This window comes from Saimiri boliviensis, chromosome 10 (genome assembly GCF_048565385.1).
Source record: "Saimiri boliviensis isolate mSaiBol1 chromosome 10, mSaiBol1.pri, whole genome shotgun sequence".
Classification (NCBI taxonomy): domain Eukaryota; kingdom Metazoa; phylum Chordata; class Mammalia; order Primates; family Cebidae; genus Saimiri; species Saimiri boliviensis.
The window spans coordinates 77256642-77274295 of NC_133458.1; the positions used below are offsets into that span (position 1 = coordinate 77256642).

Sequence of the window (17654 nt, forward strand, 5' to 3'; positions counted from 1 at the left end):
GGAGTAATTAGTACTACATAAATGACCTTCTAAATTACTTTTTAGACAATATTCAATTCTTCATAAGAAACTAGTCATCACGATATAGGAAAACAAATCCTGTTTGAGCATAGCACCAAATAGGTAGTTTTTCAACCCTTTCTCTCCTCCTTCCCTCACGCTTCTAGTAATCTCCAGTGTCTAATGTTCCCATATTTATGTTCATGGGTACTCAGCGTTTAGCTCCCACTTGTAAGTGAGAACATGCGATATTTGGTTTTCTGTTTATGAATTAATTTGCTTAGGATAATGGCCTCCAACTGCATCTATGTTGCTGTAAAGGTGTAAATTCAGGTTTTCACAACCACAGCCAAAATGCCAGTTGAGCCACACACAAAAATTCCCTTAAGTGTTTTTAAAACTTCTTCAAAACACTAGTCTATGAATTAAATTCTTTTCATGTTTGTTCCCAAATGATTTGGTGTTAGTATACTTGCAGTTATATATGTATAAGAAAAAAGAATCCAAAAAAAAATTCGTGTGTATTTATGAAGATAATATACAGCATATGTGTGCCTTAGAAAAAATATAGTCTGAAAATTTATTAAAATGTATATATAGTCTGGAAAATGATTTTTAATCAGTATATTTGAAATTCTTACTTTATGTTTTATAATTTTAGTAATTCCTAATCTTTACAAATAGAAGGCTGGGCAGTGTCTCATGCCTGTAATCCCAGCACTTTGGGAGGCTGAGGCAGGTGGATCACTTGAGGTCAGGAGTTTGAGACCAGCCTGGCCAACATGGTGAAACCCTGTCTCTACTAAAAATACAAAAATTAGCAGGACATGGTGGTGCGCACCTGTAACCCCAGCTACTCAGAAGGCTGAGGCAGGAGAATCACTTGCACCCAGTAGTCAGAGGTTGCAGTGAGCCAATATCACACCACTGCACTCCAGCCTGAGTAACAGTGTAAAACCCCATCTCAAAAAAAAAAAAAAAAAAGAAAAGAAAAATGTACTGCAAAATAGCTTAGTTTTCCATTGTTTTTGAATGAAAGCTGAGCAATAAAAAATCCTCAGGAAAAATAAATTCTAACCAATTCTTTTTTTTTTTTTTTTTTTTTTTGAGACGGAGTTTCGCTCTCGTTACCCAGGCTGGAGTGCAATGGCACGATCTCGGCTCACCGCAACCTCCGCCTCCTGGGTTCAGGCAATTCTCCTGCCTCAGCCTCCTGAGTAGCTGGGATTACAGGCACGCGCCACCATGCCCAGCTAACTTTTTGTATTTTTAGTAGAGACGGGGTTTCACCTTGTTGACCAGGACGGTCTCGATCTCTTGACCTCGTGATCCACCCGCCTCGGCCTCCCAAAGTGCTGGGATTACAGGCTTGAGCCACCGCGCCCGGCCAATTCTTTTAAGTAAATAGCTGATTCACATTTGTGTCCCTCCTAGGTAAGATTTATAAGCAGCTCACCTATAGTGCATTTAACAATGCAGATAAAATACGGGTTACAGATATTATTATAACATGGCATTGTGTTTGATGTTTCATATTGTTTGCATTCTTTTCTCATAGTACCTTTCTAGCAATCATTAGATGCTAGTTATAAATTTTGAAAACTCCCAGTCATCCAAACAGACATGTAAACACTGATTTATATTAAAACAGAAATTGTGCACGTTAGGCTTTAATCACTTAAGTATATAAACATGACTGCTAGTCTATTAACATTTAAATTGTGTAGATTAATACACTCCTACTGTTAAAACTCATGGGTGTTTTGAAAGGTAACCAAATTGAAAATACCACTTTTGCCAATGCAAGAATGCTTTTATTATTGGTGTTAAAGCAGAGTTTTGTCACTAAATATATATAACATTAGAATTTGAAAGAGTTGAAATTCTTTGACAATGGAGTAATTAGTACTACATTAAGGACCTTCTAAATTACTTTTTAGACAATAATTCAATTGTCCATGAGAGACTAGTCGTCAAGATACAGGAAAACAAACCCACAAAATGGAACAGTCCCATTCTAACTTGTGGATTGCAGCTCCTCCCTGAGCTGCACCAACAAATAACTTTATTTTTAAAGAGCTCATTATTTATATAAAAAGGCACAGGTTGAAAAGAAAATGTATAGAAGAAAGCTATCCTCATAAGATGAAATAAGCACTGGCTTGCTATAGGATGACATAACATCTATCAGTAAAATGAAACAGCTGTCTCAGTAAACAAAGATAAAAGCCAAATGCCTTCATAAAGGAAAAGAAAATAAGACCACACTGTATTATTCAAACTCAGAAGCCCTGAGACAAAGGAAGGTCATTGATGGGTATATTAGCTGTGATAGTGCCACCTATACAGAATGCTGAAGTCCAGGGGGTCAACTTTGTTTGGAATGGTTTCAGTCTAAATAATACCCACTCAGGCATTTTTCCTGGCCACTCTCTCTAAGTGTTCTCAATTCATTCACCCAAATCAGCAGCAACATTCTTTATCCTTACATTTGTCATTTCCTTCAAGACACTCCTCACTTTACTCGTTTGTCATTGCTGCTCCAGGAGGGCAGAGTTCACTTCAAATATATTCATCACAACATTCCCAGTAACTAACATGGTACCTAGCACACAGTAGGTATCCATAGTGCCAAGCACATAGTGGACATTCATTACAGAACAAACTAACCACTGTCCCACTTCCACAGAGAGTACACCTAGGTCCAATCAGTCCCAAAAAGGTGAGCTACAACTCTGTAGGGATGGATTCTGCAGCTTTGGCTTCATCATCCAGTGCTCTTCCCAGCTGACTTTATAGTGTAACTGAACTCATCATTGTGAAAAATGTCAACAGATTCCCAGAATTAAGCCCAGAAATTCTCCTTTTATTGTGAAAAGACGGGACCCTACTACCAAGGGGAAGAGAGAGGTCAAGTCTGTGAGAGAATTCGGATCTGCAGGTAGTAGAGTTTTTGTGTCCATGTTTATGCTAAAGACATTGCAATTATGTTATGGAAAGAAATGTTCATTTGCTGACGAACTTTAAGTATCATTTGTATCATTTTACAAGATACAGATAAGGGTTGTATTTGTATTTGTATTTTTGAAAATAACACAGCTTGTAGAAACAAAAATAAAATAAATAAAATGGGCTATGTGATGGTTAATTTTACGCATCAACTTGACTGGGCTAATGGATGCTCTGAGAGATGAGACAGTATTATTTTCTTGGTGTTTCTGGAAGAGATTAGTTTGAATGGGTAGAGCAAATAAGGACTGCCCTCACTTATATAGATGGGCATCATCCAATCTACTGAGGGCCTGAATAGAACTAAAAGGTGAAGAAAGAGCAATGTGCTTCCTGTTTGAGCTGGGACATCCATCCTGCCCTCGAGCATGGGCAATCCTGTTTCTCAGGCCTTTGGACTAAGGTAAGACTTAACACCATTGTGTGCCCTGCCCCAGCTTCTCAGGCCTTCAGATGTAGACTGGGAGTTACATCATGGACTCTCATGATGCTCAGGCCTTAGGACTTAGACTGAATTACACCACTAGCTTTCCCATTTGGAAGCCTGCAGACAGCAGATTGTGGGACTTCTTGCCCTCTATAATTATGTCAGCCAATTCCTACAATAAATCTCCATATACATTGTATCCTATTAGTTCTGTTTCTCTGGAGAACTCTAATACAGGCTACCATCTGTACTTCGAGCACAGATGTAGTATTTCTAAAATTTCAACGTAACAATAACCATTTAAATCCTAATTAAAAGTGACTAATTTCTCAGTAGAAACCATAAATTAATGTACTTTCACATTTCAAAATGTTTATTATGCCTTTAGTAGATAAAGCTCAATAACTATTTAGAGTACTATGTCCTAGTAATCTATACCATAGCATAGTAACAATTATCATAAAACGAATGCATACTGTCTACTAGGCATTTTACAAGTATTATTTCATTAGATTCTCACAATTCCATGAGATAACTGTGTATATCCCTGTTTTACATTTGAGCAACTTGAGGGTCACAAAGATGAAAAAACTTCCTCTAAAGTCAAGTGGCCAGTAATGGTAACTGCATAAACCTGGCAGTTAAGCATGACTCTATGGACAATGAAAAGCACAAAGAAATGTTTTGATCAGTCAAGCAATATTCTTAGAAGAAAAATCTTCATCTAGATAAACAGGAAGAAAAATGATCAATCTTTTTAAGATACTGAATATATAGGTTCTGCAAAGCAAAAATCATCATTTTCTTCACACATTGTGCCTTGGGTAAATTTCTTAAAATAATTATTCTAAATCAGCCTGTAACCTATCCCATACCTCTCTCTTCTTGAAAGAAAATCTCTTTGGGCCAGCCATGGTAGCTGATGTCCGCACTTTGGGAGGCCAAGGCAGGAGGATCACTTGAGCCAGGAATTCAAGACCAGCCTCAGCAACATAGCAAGACCCCCATCTATTCAAAGAAAATCTAAAAAATTACCTAGGCAGGATGGCACCTCTAGTCCCACCTACTTGGAAGGCTGAGGTGGGAGGATCCGTTGAGCCAGGAAGTCAAGGCTGCAGTGAGCCATGATCTCACCACTGCACTCCAGGCTGGGCAACAGAGCAAGATGCTGAAAAACAAACACTTCGGCCAGGCATGGTGGTATACACCTGTAGTTCCAACTACTCAGGAGGGTGAGGTAGGAGGACCCTTTGAGCCTGGGAGTTTGAGGCAAGCCTCGCCAACATAATATCTCTAAAAAAATAATTATTTTAATTTTAAAAAAAGAAACTCTTCTAAGTTACAGACTTTGTATCTTAAAATATGGTATTAAAAATATGTGAAAAAAGATGATAAATGATATTATTACACGTAAAACTCCAAATTCCAAAGTTTCCCTGTCCCTGTGGTTGCTACTGCTGCAGAAAGGTCACAGCGTAGCCTATTAATGCTGTTACATCCCACAGATAATCCCACATTCTGAAGGTAGATCCTGAAATGTGAAAACTATTCATGCAAAATTTTATTTTCTCTATCCTCCCACCCTGCTTAGATTGAATGTAGATTCTTTTTGCCAATTTAATTGCTACCCCAAGCAGATCTACACATAGGTACCTTATATCCTGCAACCACTATATGTTCATCCAAGTAGCTTTTTCTTAAATCTAACAAAATAGTTTTTCCATTTACAATTTTATGTGTCTTGAGTGAGCATTGACTTTGTGTCCTTCCTAACAGATGACCATGAAGTCTGACACAGGTTGCTTAGCAACTGCCTTATGCCCAGAAGTAGAAATAACTCTTTGATATACTCACTATGTGTATTTCTCTTGATTTATTTCATTTGTGTTTAACATGGTAGATCAAACACAATCATTAGAATCCTACTAATACCTCAAAGGGTAGAAGAGTTCCTGCTCCACGTTAAGTACTCAGAGATCAAAACAGGTTACACATCATCACAGAACAGCCCCGCAGAGTAAAAAAGAACAACAAAATACAGTGCATCTGTTACTAAGGACAAGGTGTGTACCTTCGCATCAGCACTCACACCACTGTAGTTCTTTGAGGATTGAAAACAATTCTCAACATTGCTATTGCAAGTTTCACTTTGTGCTAAATGATAAAGAACTATATCTTTCCCATTGTGTTGTTTGCTAAAAAGTCTTTGATACCCTGAAGGACAATCCATTGTTTTAATGCATTATATAGTGTAATTCATCATGCAGCAAGAACAGTACTAATCACCCCTCTTGTTTGCATCAACCATCGCTCTTCAACCCTCATCGTATCTGATCTAATCTAGGCTCATTTATATTATTCGTGACTTGTTTGTATAGAAAGAAGTCAACCAAATATGTGTGGTATTGTACCTCAGAACTGTAATCTATGCAGAAAGGTCCTAGATCTAAAACTAGAAAATGAAGAACTTAAAAGCTTTTAAGACATAATTTTGGGTAGGGAATATGAGGTTAATGGTAGTATGTAATGAATAGGAAAACTTAGAATATCACAAAGGTAAAAATCAAGAAGAATCTTAATACAGAAAACTTCAGGAGGAATTTTGTAAGCCTACTGCTTTTAGCACAAGGAATTTTTATATTCCAGAAAACCTATACTTTTTTTTAATACTAAAGAATATAACAAATGAAAAACCTTTTGAAATTGTAAAAAGTCAATTTTAAAAACATAAAATTATAAAAATAATAATATCAAGGCAAAATTCACTGCACTTACAAGATTAATATTTAAGGGATTATTTTGTTTTAGAAAATAATTTTTAAATCACTGTCTATGAAATGGAGACTATTTAAATAAATTATAGTAATCTGTACAGTGGAATATAGTTAAATAAATTTAACAATCTATAAAAGAATTCTCTGCTTCACTTTTTTCCTCCCTTTTGATAATGATGTAAATTTCTATGTACTAGTAATGGAAACATTTCCAAAATGAATTGAAAGGTGAATAAACTAGAGGGTAGACTAAAGTAAGGGACATGCTATATTTTTGTTCAAAAAGGGGAGTTTTATATATACATGTGTATAAATATTACATGTATGTGATATGTTACATACACATATATACATATATAGTATTTCCAGAATAATACATGAACTTGACACAATCTTTGCCTTTGGAAACCAGAAGATATGGGTAGACAAGAGACTCATTTTTTTACTGCACATCCAGGCAAACCATCTTAATAGGAAAACTTTCTATTTTTGTTCTGCTTATGTGCTATGACAGAGACAGAAATATATAGTTTCTTTTACTTACTGATATAGAAAGAGCACATAACACATAGCACTCACAAGACCTAAATGTTGCACAGGCTTTTACCAAGAAAGGCTTACTTATAATAAGAAATCAAGGAACTGAGGGGAAAAACTTATATTATCTGATTTATAGTTCAATCTTCTAACCCAAATGCCAGCAAACAGAATTAACAAGAGTTCAGAATATCAAAGACTAGTACTTTTCTATGAAATATTATTTCTCTTAGATCTGAAACCTGGCTTTGTATAATTCTAACATCAAAGGAAAATTTAACAAGGAATTATTCTAAATCAACACAAAAGGTCAAAACTTAAGTGACTTAATTGTTAGAATGCACTATTGCCTTAATTCTATCGTGGTATAAAGAAAGAGAGATATTCTAATGCAACGCATTCGAAGTGCATTACACAGAACACTGACCCTATGAGAAGCTTTGGCAAAAAAGTGTTCCATGGTCCAATAAGTTTAGGATGTTGAATACTATAATTCTCTCAAAAAAAAAAACAAAAAACAAAAAACATCAGTATATTGAAAGCTCTGCGTGATTGGTGTAGTAAAGAAATTTAACTTCTTTAACTACACACAAATGTGAAAGTCATTTTCATACTCACAACTTTTTAAATTCCCAGGAACTAGTAATTCATTGATCCCATTTTGGGAAACATTGCTTTGACAATATAAAAGCCAAATTGATGACTTTTCCAATGGGGAAAAATATGCTTTATCAATGAATTGATAAGATTAATAATAAGAGGAAACGATTAAACTGATTAGTCTGCTCTAATTAGAGTAATATTAAGTTACTTGATAAGGCACTGCAATTAGTTTTCAAGAATACTTAAGCTACCCTTAATACACACCCTGTCACATTATTGTTTTTTTTTTATCATAGTATTTGTTGCTGCCTGGTTTTGGTTCATTTATGTGTTTATTTGTCATTTTCTATCCCCACATAGCAATGTAAGCTCCCTAAGAGTTGAGAGTTGTCTGTCTTACTCAGTGCTGCATTTCCAGCACTTTGAATAGCACTTGTTCATATTAGTTTCTCAACAAATGTTCACAGAATATTTGAATAAATCTAGTTTACTTCTCTTCGTTAACTCTGTGAGTCAAAAGAGTACTGTCTACTTTGTTTCCCAAGATGTTAGTGGTTAAAGAAATATTCTGTGCTGATGTACTAGCTATGCTACTATGAATAGGTCAACTGCTCCACTGTCTCAGTCTCTTTAGCAATACTAAAATTGTTGAGACAATGAATTAATACATATTAAGTGCTTAGAAAAGTATCTAGTGTGTGGTAACCATTAAGCATTAGCTATAAAAGTAATAACATCTTTGGTTCAATTCATTCACTTCAGAAGACAGTAAAAAAAAATAATAAATGAAGAAAAGAAAAAAGTAATAATATCTTTTAAGAAAAAATTATTAAACTCCAGCAAATTTGAAAAATACCTGATTTACAAGTTTAAACAGGTATTTTACTGCATGTTCAGAGCTTTTACTATGCTGTAATATGCTTATGTGAATCTATGACAAGTAGACATGGTTGGAACAATTCCAAAACTTGACCTTCAGACTTTCACTGAACACATATTAATACCTCCTAGAATGCCAGCATTCCCAGAAACATAGTTTGGGAAGAACTCGAATAGAAGTTCTTGTCTAAAGCAAACATACAGAAGACCTCTCTCCACCTGCTCCAGAACACACAAACTTCCATGATTAATTACCTGAAAAGTGAGTGGATGCAAAAGGCACTTCTATCATGACCTAATTTATTACCAATCTCTCCTTTATCTTTGGTTCTGGAGGTTAAGAATGCTTTAGATGTTAGTGTTGGCTTTCCTTAAGGTCCCTGATTTTCTTTTATCACTTTAGCTGTAGGATGGATAGTTTTACAGGAAGCCAAATCCTGGGCGCCTGTCTTCAGACTTCTCTGCCCTGGGGCTAGCATAGAACTGTTGCCACTCTTGTCTTTTAGCTACCTTACCTTGCAAAAGATCTAAGTTAACATTCTTCATTATAGCCTTTTCACTCAGTGAGAACTTGAAGGATAAAAGATAATTTTATCATGATCAAAAGACCCAAGTTGTAGTAAAAGAGAGAAAATCTCTAAGTCTTCCACCTAACAAGCCTTTACATAAATGAAATGGATTAAGGGTTGATTTTTAATACCATTTAAAGGGAAATAATTTTTACTTAAACACAGATCAAGACAGAATCAGAATTCCAGTGGCCAATAAGGCACCTGCTGACAAGAGGAATGGGAGAGAAACAGAGATGAATCAGTCAGTTATTTTGCATTTGTCAAGGAGTGTTTTTACTTTCAATTATCTGGTCATTTTTGTGGTAAGTGCTGTGTGATGATGAGAAAAATGTATATTCTGTTGTTTTTGGGTGGACAGTTTTGTAGATATCTATCAAGTCCACTTGATCCAGAGCTGAGTTCAGGTCCTGAGTAGCATTTCTATATACCAATAATGCCCAAGCTGAGAACCAAATCAGGAATACAATCCCATTTACAATAGGCAAAAAAGATTAACATATCTAGGAATATCGCTAACCAAGGAAGTGAAAGATCTCTACATGGAGACACTGCTGAAAGAAATCATAGGTGAAATAAATGGAAAAGCATTTCATGCTCATGGATTGGAAGAATCAATATACTACACAAATCAATAAATGTGAGTCATATATAAATGGAACTAAAGACGAAAAAAACACATGATTATCTCAACACATGAAGGAAAAGGCTTTGATAAAATTCAACATCACTTCATGTTAAAAACTCTCAATAAACAAGGTATCGAAGGAACATACCTCAAAATAATAAGAGCCATGCATGACAAATCCACAACCAATATCATCCTGAATGGGCAAAGGTGGAAGCATTCCTCTTGAAAACTGGCACAAGACAAAGATGCCCTCTTTCACCACTCCTATTCAACATAGTATTGGAAGTTTCAGCCAGGGCAATCAGTCAAGAGAAAGAAATAAAGTATATTTAAATATGAAAGAAGGAAGTCAAACTATCTTTTTTTGCAGATGACATAATCCTGTATCAAGAAAACCCCATCATCTCAGCCAAAAGCTTCTTAGGCTAATAAGCAACTTCAGGAAAGTCTCAAGACACAAAGTCAATGTGCCAAAGTTACAAGCATTCCTATACATTAACAACAGGGAAGCAGAGAGCCAAATCATGAATGAACGCCCATTCACAATTGCCACAAAAAGAATAAAATACCTAAGAATACAGGTAACAAGGGAAACGAAGAACCTCTTCAAGGAGAACTATAAACCACTGCTCAAAGAAATTAGAAAGGACACAAACAAATAGAAAAACAGTCCATGTTCTTGGATAGAAAAATAAATATTATAATAATTTGAAAGAGTTGAAATTCTATGACAATGGGGTAATTAATACTACATAAAGGGCCTTCTAAATTACTTTTTAGGCAATATCCAATTGTTTGTAACAAACTAGTCATCAAGATATAGGAAAACAATCATGCAAAATGGAACAATGCCACTCTAACTTGTGGATTGTAGCTCCTCCCTGATCTGCACCAATAAAGAGCTTTATTTTTATTTTTATTTTTATTTTTATTTTGAGACGGAGTTTCGCTCTTGTTACCCAGGCTGGAGTGCAATAGCGCAATCTTGGCTCACCGCAACCTCCGCCTCCTGGGTTCAGGCAATTCTCCTGCCTCAGCCTCCTGAGTAGCTGGGATTACAGGCACGTGCCACCATGCCCAGCTAATTTTTTTGTATTTTTAGTAGAGATGGGGTTTCACCATGTTGACCAGGATGGTCTCGATCTCTTGACCTCGTGATCCACCCGCCTCAGCCTCCCAAAGTGCTGGGATTACAGGCTTGAGCTACTGCGCCCAGCCTTAAATAGCTTTATTTTTAAAGAGCTCACCATTTATATAAAAAGACACAGGTTGAAATGAAAATGTGTAGAAGAAAGCTATCCTCATAAGATGAAATAAGTATTGGCTTGCTATAGGATGACATAACATCTATCAATAAAATGAAACAGCTCTCTCAGTAAGCAAAGATAAAAGCCAAATGATTTCATAAAGGAAAAGAAAATAAGACCACACTGTATTACTCAAACTCAGAAGTCATGGAGACAAAGAGAGGTCATTGACAGGTACATTAGCTGTGATAGCGCCACCTATACTGAACGCTGAGGTCCAGGGGGTCAACTTTGTTTGGAATGGTTTCTGTCTAAATGATACCTGCGCAGACATCTTTCCCAGCCACCCTAAGTATTCTCAACTCATTCGCCCAAGTCAGCAGCAATATTTTTTATCCTTAGAGTCTTCATTTCCTTCAAAGCACTTACCATTTTACTGTCTTGCCCTTTCTACTCCAGCAGGGCAGAGGTCACTTCAGATATGTTCATTACAACATTCCCAGTAAACTAACATGGTAGGCACAAGCCTACAGTAACCAAAACAGCATGCTATTGATACAAGAGCAGACACATAGACCAATGGAACAAAATAGAGAACCCAGAAATAAAACTGCACATCCACACACAACAACGTGGTCTTCAACACACCTGACAATAACAAGCAATAGGGAAAGTATTCTGTTTAATAAAATGGTGCTGGGAGAACTGGCTAGCTATACACAAAAAATTGAAATAGGACCCCTTACCATATACAAAAATCAATGCAAGATGGATTAAAGATTTAAATGTAAAACCTAAAACTGTAAAAATCCTAGAAGAAAATCTAGGCAATACTATTCAGGACATAAGCACAGGCAAAGATTTCAGGATAAAGATGCCAAAAGCAATTCCAACAAAAGCAAAAATTGACAAAAGGGATCTGATTAAAGTAAAGAGTTTCTGCACAGCAGAGGAAACTAGCATCAGAGTGAACAGAAAACCTACAGAACTGGAGAACATATTTGCAAACTATGCATCTGACAAAGGTCTACTATCCAGAATCTACAAGAAACATTTAAAAAATTATAAGAAAAGAAAACAACCCCATTAAAAAGTGGGCAAATGGCATTGACAGACACTTCTCAAAAGAAGACATACATGTAACCAACAAACATGAAAAAAGTTCAATATCACTGATTATTAGAGAAATACAAATCAAAACCACAATGAGATATCATTTCATACCAATCAGAATGGCTGTTATTAAAAAGTCAAAAAAAACAGCAGATGTGGTGAGGTTGTAGAGAAAAAAGAAAAACTTTTACACTGTTTTTGGGAGGGTAAATTAGTTTAACCATACTGGAAGACAGTGTGTCAATTCCTCAAGGACCTAGAGGCAGAAATATCATTTCACCCAGTAATCTCATTGCTGGGCATATACCCAAAGAAATATAAATCATTCTATTATAAAGATGTGTGCACACATATGTGCACTGCAGCACTATTCACAATAGCAAAGACATGGAATCAACCTACATATTAATCAATGAAAGAATAGATAAAGAAAATATGGTACACATGATATAGGAGTTATTAAGAAACTTTTTTAGCAAGATAGAGAAGAAAAGGGATCTTTGGGAAGTTTTTTTCTTTTTTTAAAGCAGCTCCAGAAATGCTTCTTGTCCAGCAGAAAAGCCCCAGCTCTTACAGCCAGGCCGGCAAGGTTGGATATGCAAATGTCAGCCATTAGAAACTGGGTTTACCCAAGCATGGCAGTTCCCAAAGTCATCTTCTTGTCCCCTCATGTGCCTGGCAACATGGCCACCCCCACATGTCCCTGCATATGTAGAACATCAAGGCTAGGATGGGAGGGCCAGTTTTTTTGTGAGCTACTTGAATGACATACCTAGTCAAACAAATTCCCTGGGCCCTATGCAAATATCAGACATCACCTCCTCCAGCCTCCTCATATGTGGCTGTTTCCATGTCCTATCCCTCAGGGTTTCCTCTCTTGGCTTGGAGCCAACGTCCCTCTCTGTAGGGAGGAGCTTATTCCTTCTTTTTTGCCTATTAAACTCTCCACATTTTAAAATCACTCCATGTGTGTCCATGTCATTTTATTTAAATCTGTTAAGCTTTCAACATGGACTTCATTTGCTTAAATGACCTAACATTCCCTAAGAACAAGACCGAACTTTATTTCCCAGTCAAAAAGAAGTATGATTGGGCCAACTCAGCCACCGGGAAGAAGAGGAGGTGGAGAAACAAGAGGAGGAAGGAAGCCTATTTTAGTTACATGGGGAAAATCCTAAAGCAAACCCACCCTGACTTCAACGGGGGCTCCTGGGTCTTGTATGCACTAGGTGCTCTGAATGCTGGGCAACTGGAATGGGTTAGCCTGGAGGCATTTAAACTGTCTTTCTACAACCACAGAAGAGCCATCACTGGCAGAGAGATCCTTGGTGCAGTTAAGCAGAGATTCTCTTAGAAGAGCTTTTGAATAAATGAAGTTGTTCTGAATGGCCTTGTTAAAATGACTGCATTTGTCAGAAAATTGGATGTGTTAGAAGCCTGGCTTGGAAGACAAGGTGTCTGAGAAGCCGTCCTGCTGCATGAGGAGTTTCACTGCTGCACACCTAGTCTCTGGGGCATATGTTTTTGGCCTCTGACTTACTTCATGAAAATAATAAAGGCATTTTCTCTTGTGAAAAAAAAAAAAAATTTAATTTTATATAAAATCTGTCATTTTATTTAAATAATAATGAGGATCCTGGTGTTCCTCCAGTTACTAGAGCCGTATCACATTTACACCCAGGAATACCATGCAGCCAGCCATAAGAAAGAATGCGATCATGTCCTTTGTCAGGACATGGATAGAGCTGGAAAGCATTATCCTCAGCAAACTAATGCAGGAACAGAAAATCAAATACCACATGTTCTCACTCATAGTGGGGGCTCAATGATGAGAACACTTGTAGGCAAACAACACACCCTGAGGCCTGTTGGAGGATGGGGGTTGGTAGAGGGCGAGCATCAAGAAGAACAGTTAATGGATGTTGGGCTTAATACCTACGTGATGGGATGAGCTGTGTAGCAAAGCAGCATGGCGCACGTTTACCTATGTAACAAACCTGCACAACCTGCACATGTATTCCTGAACTTAAAATAATATTTTAAAGGAAAGCTACTGATTTTTGTACATTGATTTTGTATCCTGAAACTGTACTGAAGTTGTTTATCAGATCTAGAAGCCTTCGGGTAGAGAATATGAGATTTTCCAGCTATCGACTTATCTCATCTGTGAAGAGAGATAGTTTGATTTCCTCTCTTCCTGTTTGGGCTCCTTTTATTTATTTCTCTTGCCTGATTGTTCTGACTAGGACTTCCAGTACTGTATCGAATAAAAGTGGTGAGAGTAGGCAATGTTGTCTTGTTCTGGTTCTCGAGGGAAATGTTTCCAGCTTTTGCCCATTCAATAGGACATTGGCGGTGGGCCTGTCATAAGTGGCATTTATTTTAAGGTATATTTCTTCAGTGCCTAGTTTGTTGAGGGTTTTTTTGGGGTTTTTTGTTTTGTTTTGTTTTTTTTTTTTTTTTTTTTTTGAGACGGAGTTTCGCTCTTGTTACCCAGGCTGGAGTGCAACGGCACGGTCTCGGCTCACCGCAACCTCCGCCTCCTGGGCTCAGGCAATTCTCCTGCCTCAGCCTCCTAAGTAGCTGGGATTACAGGCATGTGCCACCACGCCCAGCTAGTTTTTGTATTTTTAGTAGAGACGGGGTTTCACCATGTTGACCAGGATGGTCTCGATCCCTCGACCTCGTGATCCACCCTACTCGGCCTCCCAAAGTGCTGGGATTACAGGCTTGAGCCACCACGCCCGGCCCCTGTTGAGGGTTTTTAACATGAGGAGATGTTGAATTTTATCAAAAGCCTTTTCTGACTGTATTGAGATGATCACGTTATTTTTGCTTTTAGTTCTGCTTATGTCATAAATCAGATTTAGTAATTTGTGTATGTTGAACCAGTCTTGCATCTCAGGAACAAAGCCTACTTGATCATAGCGGACTAGCTTTTTGATGTACTGCTGGATTTAGTTTGCTAGTATTCTGTTGAGGACTTTTGTATCTATGTTCATCAGGGATATTGGCTTGAAGTTTTCGTTTTTCTTTGTGTCTCTGCCAGGTTTTTGTATTAGAACTATGCTGGCCTATGTAATGAGTTAGGAAGGGGTTCTTCCTCCTCAATTTTTTGGAAATAGTACCAGCAGAAATGGTATCAGCTCTTCTTTACACGTCTAGTAGAATTCAGCTGTGCATTCATTTACTAAAACATTTTTAATTTTCAGTTCCTCAAGAACCTCATACTTATGAATTGAGCATCTCACAGGGAACACGTAATTTGCTTCTGGGCCAGATTTTGCCACTAACCAACATGCGCAATTCTATAAAACCCAACAATGTTCTCTTTCCTAAAGAGGTCGAAGTGTTTTCTAGTCAAAATTAATCTGATTTTGTTTTAAAAGATGATCTCTAAATATTATCTGGATGCAAACATAAAATAAAAATATAATAAATATTTTCATGGAATATTGAATAATTTTTTAAATTGTTTATCCTTTAAAAACATAAAATTAACATTTCGATTTTATCCTAGTGTTGATTGCAATATTAAAAGCAGAGTCTAACAGAAACGGTTTCGCTTCTAAATCAGTACTGAAAGCCATATAAAAATATGGCACCTTCTTTTTTTCTCTTTTTTTTTTTCTTTTTTTTTTTTTCTTTGACACAAGGTCTCACTCTGACATCCAGGCTGGAGTGCAGAGGTAAGATCACAGTTCACTGCAGTTCTACCTACCTGGGCTCAAATGATCCTCCAACCTCAGCCTCCCAAGTAGCTGAGACTACAGGCATCCACCACCACACCAAGCTAATTTTTCTATTTTTTGTAGAGGTGAGGTTTAGCCATGTTGCCCAGGCTGGTCTCAAACTCCTGGGCTCAACTGATTCTCTTGCCTCAGCCTCCCAAAATGCCAGGATTACAAGCAGGAACCCAGTCAAAATAAGGCCATTTCTCTCTCTTTCCTTCTTTTTTTTTTTTTTTTTTTTTTTCTAGATGGAGTTTCACTCTTGTTGCCCAGGCTGGAGTGCAGTGACACGATCTCGGCTCATTGCAACGTCCACCTCCCAGGTTCAAACGATTATTCTGCCTCAGCTTCCCAAGTAGCTGGGATTACAGAAGCCTGCCACCATGCCCAGCTACATTTTATATTTTTCATAGAGGCCGGGCGCTGAGGCTCACACCTATAATCCCAACACTTTGGGAGGCCGAGGCAGGTAAATCACAAGGTCAGAAGATCGATACCATCCTGGTGGAACCCTATCTCTACTAAAAATACAAAAATTACCCAGGTGTGGTGGTGTGCACCTGTAGTCTCAGCTACTCAGGAGGCTGAAACAGGAGAATCGCTTGAATCCAGGAGGTGGAGGCTGAGAGCCAAGATCGTGCCACCGCCCTCCAGCCTGGGCAACAGAATGAGACTCAATCTCAAAAATAAAATAAAATAAAATAAAAATTTAAAAATATATTTTTAGTAGAGATGGGGTTTCGCCATATTGACCAAGTTGGTCTCGAACTCCTGACCTCAGTTGATCCTCCCACCTCAGCCTCCCAAAGTGTTGGGATTACAGGTGTGAGCCACAGCACCCAGACTTTTTTTTTTTTTTTTAATGGAGATGGGATTTTACCATGTTGGCCAGGCTGGCCTCAAACTCCTGACCTCAGGTGATCCTCCCACCTCAGCCTTCCAAAGTGCTGGGATTATAGGCATGAGCCACCAGGGCCAGCCAAGGCCCTTTCAAATAACATTTTTAAAAGCTTGGCTTTCCTCAGAATACCAATTCTGCATACAGAACTAACCTAAGCAAAATTAAGAATAAGAAACTACTTCTTTCTCTGTCATTTTCTCATCACTCCACCAGCTTCATCTTTCTTCAATTCCAACTTCAACCTCCTAAAACATTCATAGAAACTCTCATTGTCATACTTTGTCCCTTGGGCATTCTAAGTTCTGTTAACCTTCATCTCACCACTCCTACAAATTTTATCTTTCTTAATTCTAATCCCTACTCTCTGCTAGTTAACCCAGTTAGAATAGTTCATATGAACTTGGTCACCCTGATAATAAATTATTGTGTTAACCCTCCAAGATCACATGTTCACACATTTTGATCTGAAAAAATAAAATAACAAAATAAAAACAAAAAACCTTCTTTGAGCCATGTTCTGTGACACACACATGAAGACCCTGAGGCAGGAGCATCACTTGAGCTCTGGAATTGGAAGCCGTAGTGTGCAATGATCAAGCTTGTGAATAGCCACTGCAACTGCCCTCAAGCTTAAATAACTGAGCAAGACCCCACCTCTTAAAATTAAATATATATATAGATAGATACAGACCTTCCAGGAATCATGGCAGGATTGCAGGGATGGCAAGAGATAGTTTTGGCTGTGTATACTCAGGAAGGGAAGAAGAATCAGAGTCATCTCTATGAGAAAGAGAAGTAGGTGATATATACTTGGGTATTTCAGGAGTACTCAAAACAGTTTTCCTCCATCAACTCTAAAAATATTATACATATGTAACATGTTTATGGGCTTGGGCAGGAAAAACTGCTTCTGTAATCAGCAAACACACACACATACACAATGTTGCTATTTGACTTCTGTGGGATTGGAAATTAATAATTTTCTATTTTGCAAGTAAATTAGCATTTAATAAAGTATAAGTGATGAAATTACAGTCACATAGACATGCTGCTAAAGTAAAATAACCTCTTGTTTCTTATTCTTGAAGGATTCCATAAAGAAAACAACAGTAAGATAGATTATCATACTGTTTTCCAGGAAATATCCAGAATTTAGTTCTGTGAATCTGATACCTAAAATGTCACCTAAACTTAGATTTTTTTTTTCAATTTAAGTGTCATCTAAGAGAAAAA

General features: G+C 37.3%; 1 protein-coding gene and 1 long non-coding RNA gene across 2 annotated transcripts in view; one reads left to right on the forward strand and one right to left on the reverse strand.

Annotated features, from left to right (window-relative positions):
- The window catches only part of LOC141580101 (uncharacterized), a 175890-nt gene that overhangs the window by 128037 nt on the left and 30199 nt on the right, over positions 1-17654 (reverse strand). The window lies entirely within an intron of this gene.
- Positions 12799-13362, forward strand: LOC141580100 (histone H2A.N-like). Its single transcript, XM_074379507.1, has one exon. The coding sequence runs from the start codon at positions 12799-12801 to the stop codon at positions 13141-13143; it is 345 nt and encodes a 114-aa protein (XP_074235608.1). The 3' UTR covers positions 13144-13362.

Coding starts and splice junctions, on each gene's coding strand:
- LOC141580100 (XM_074379507.1), top strand. CDS start 12,799: ATGGACTTCATTTGCTTAAATGACCTAACATTCCCTAAGAACAAGACC.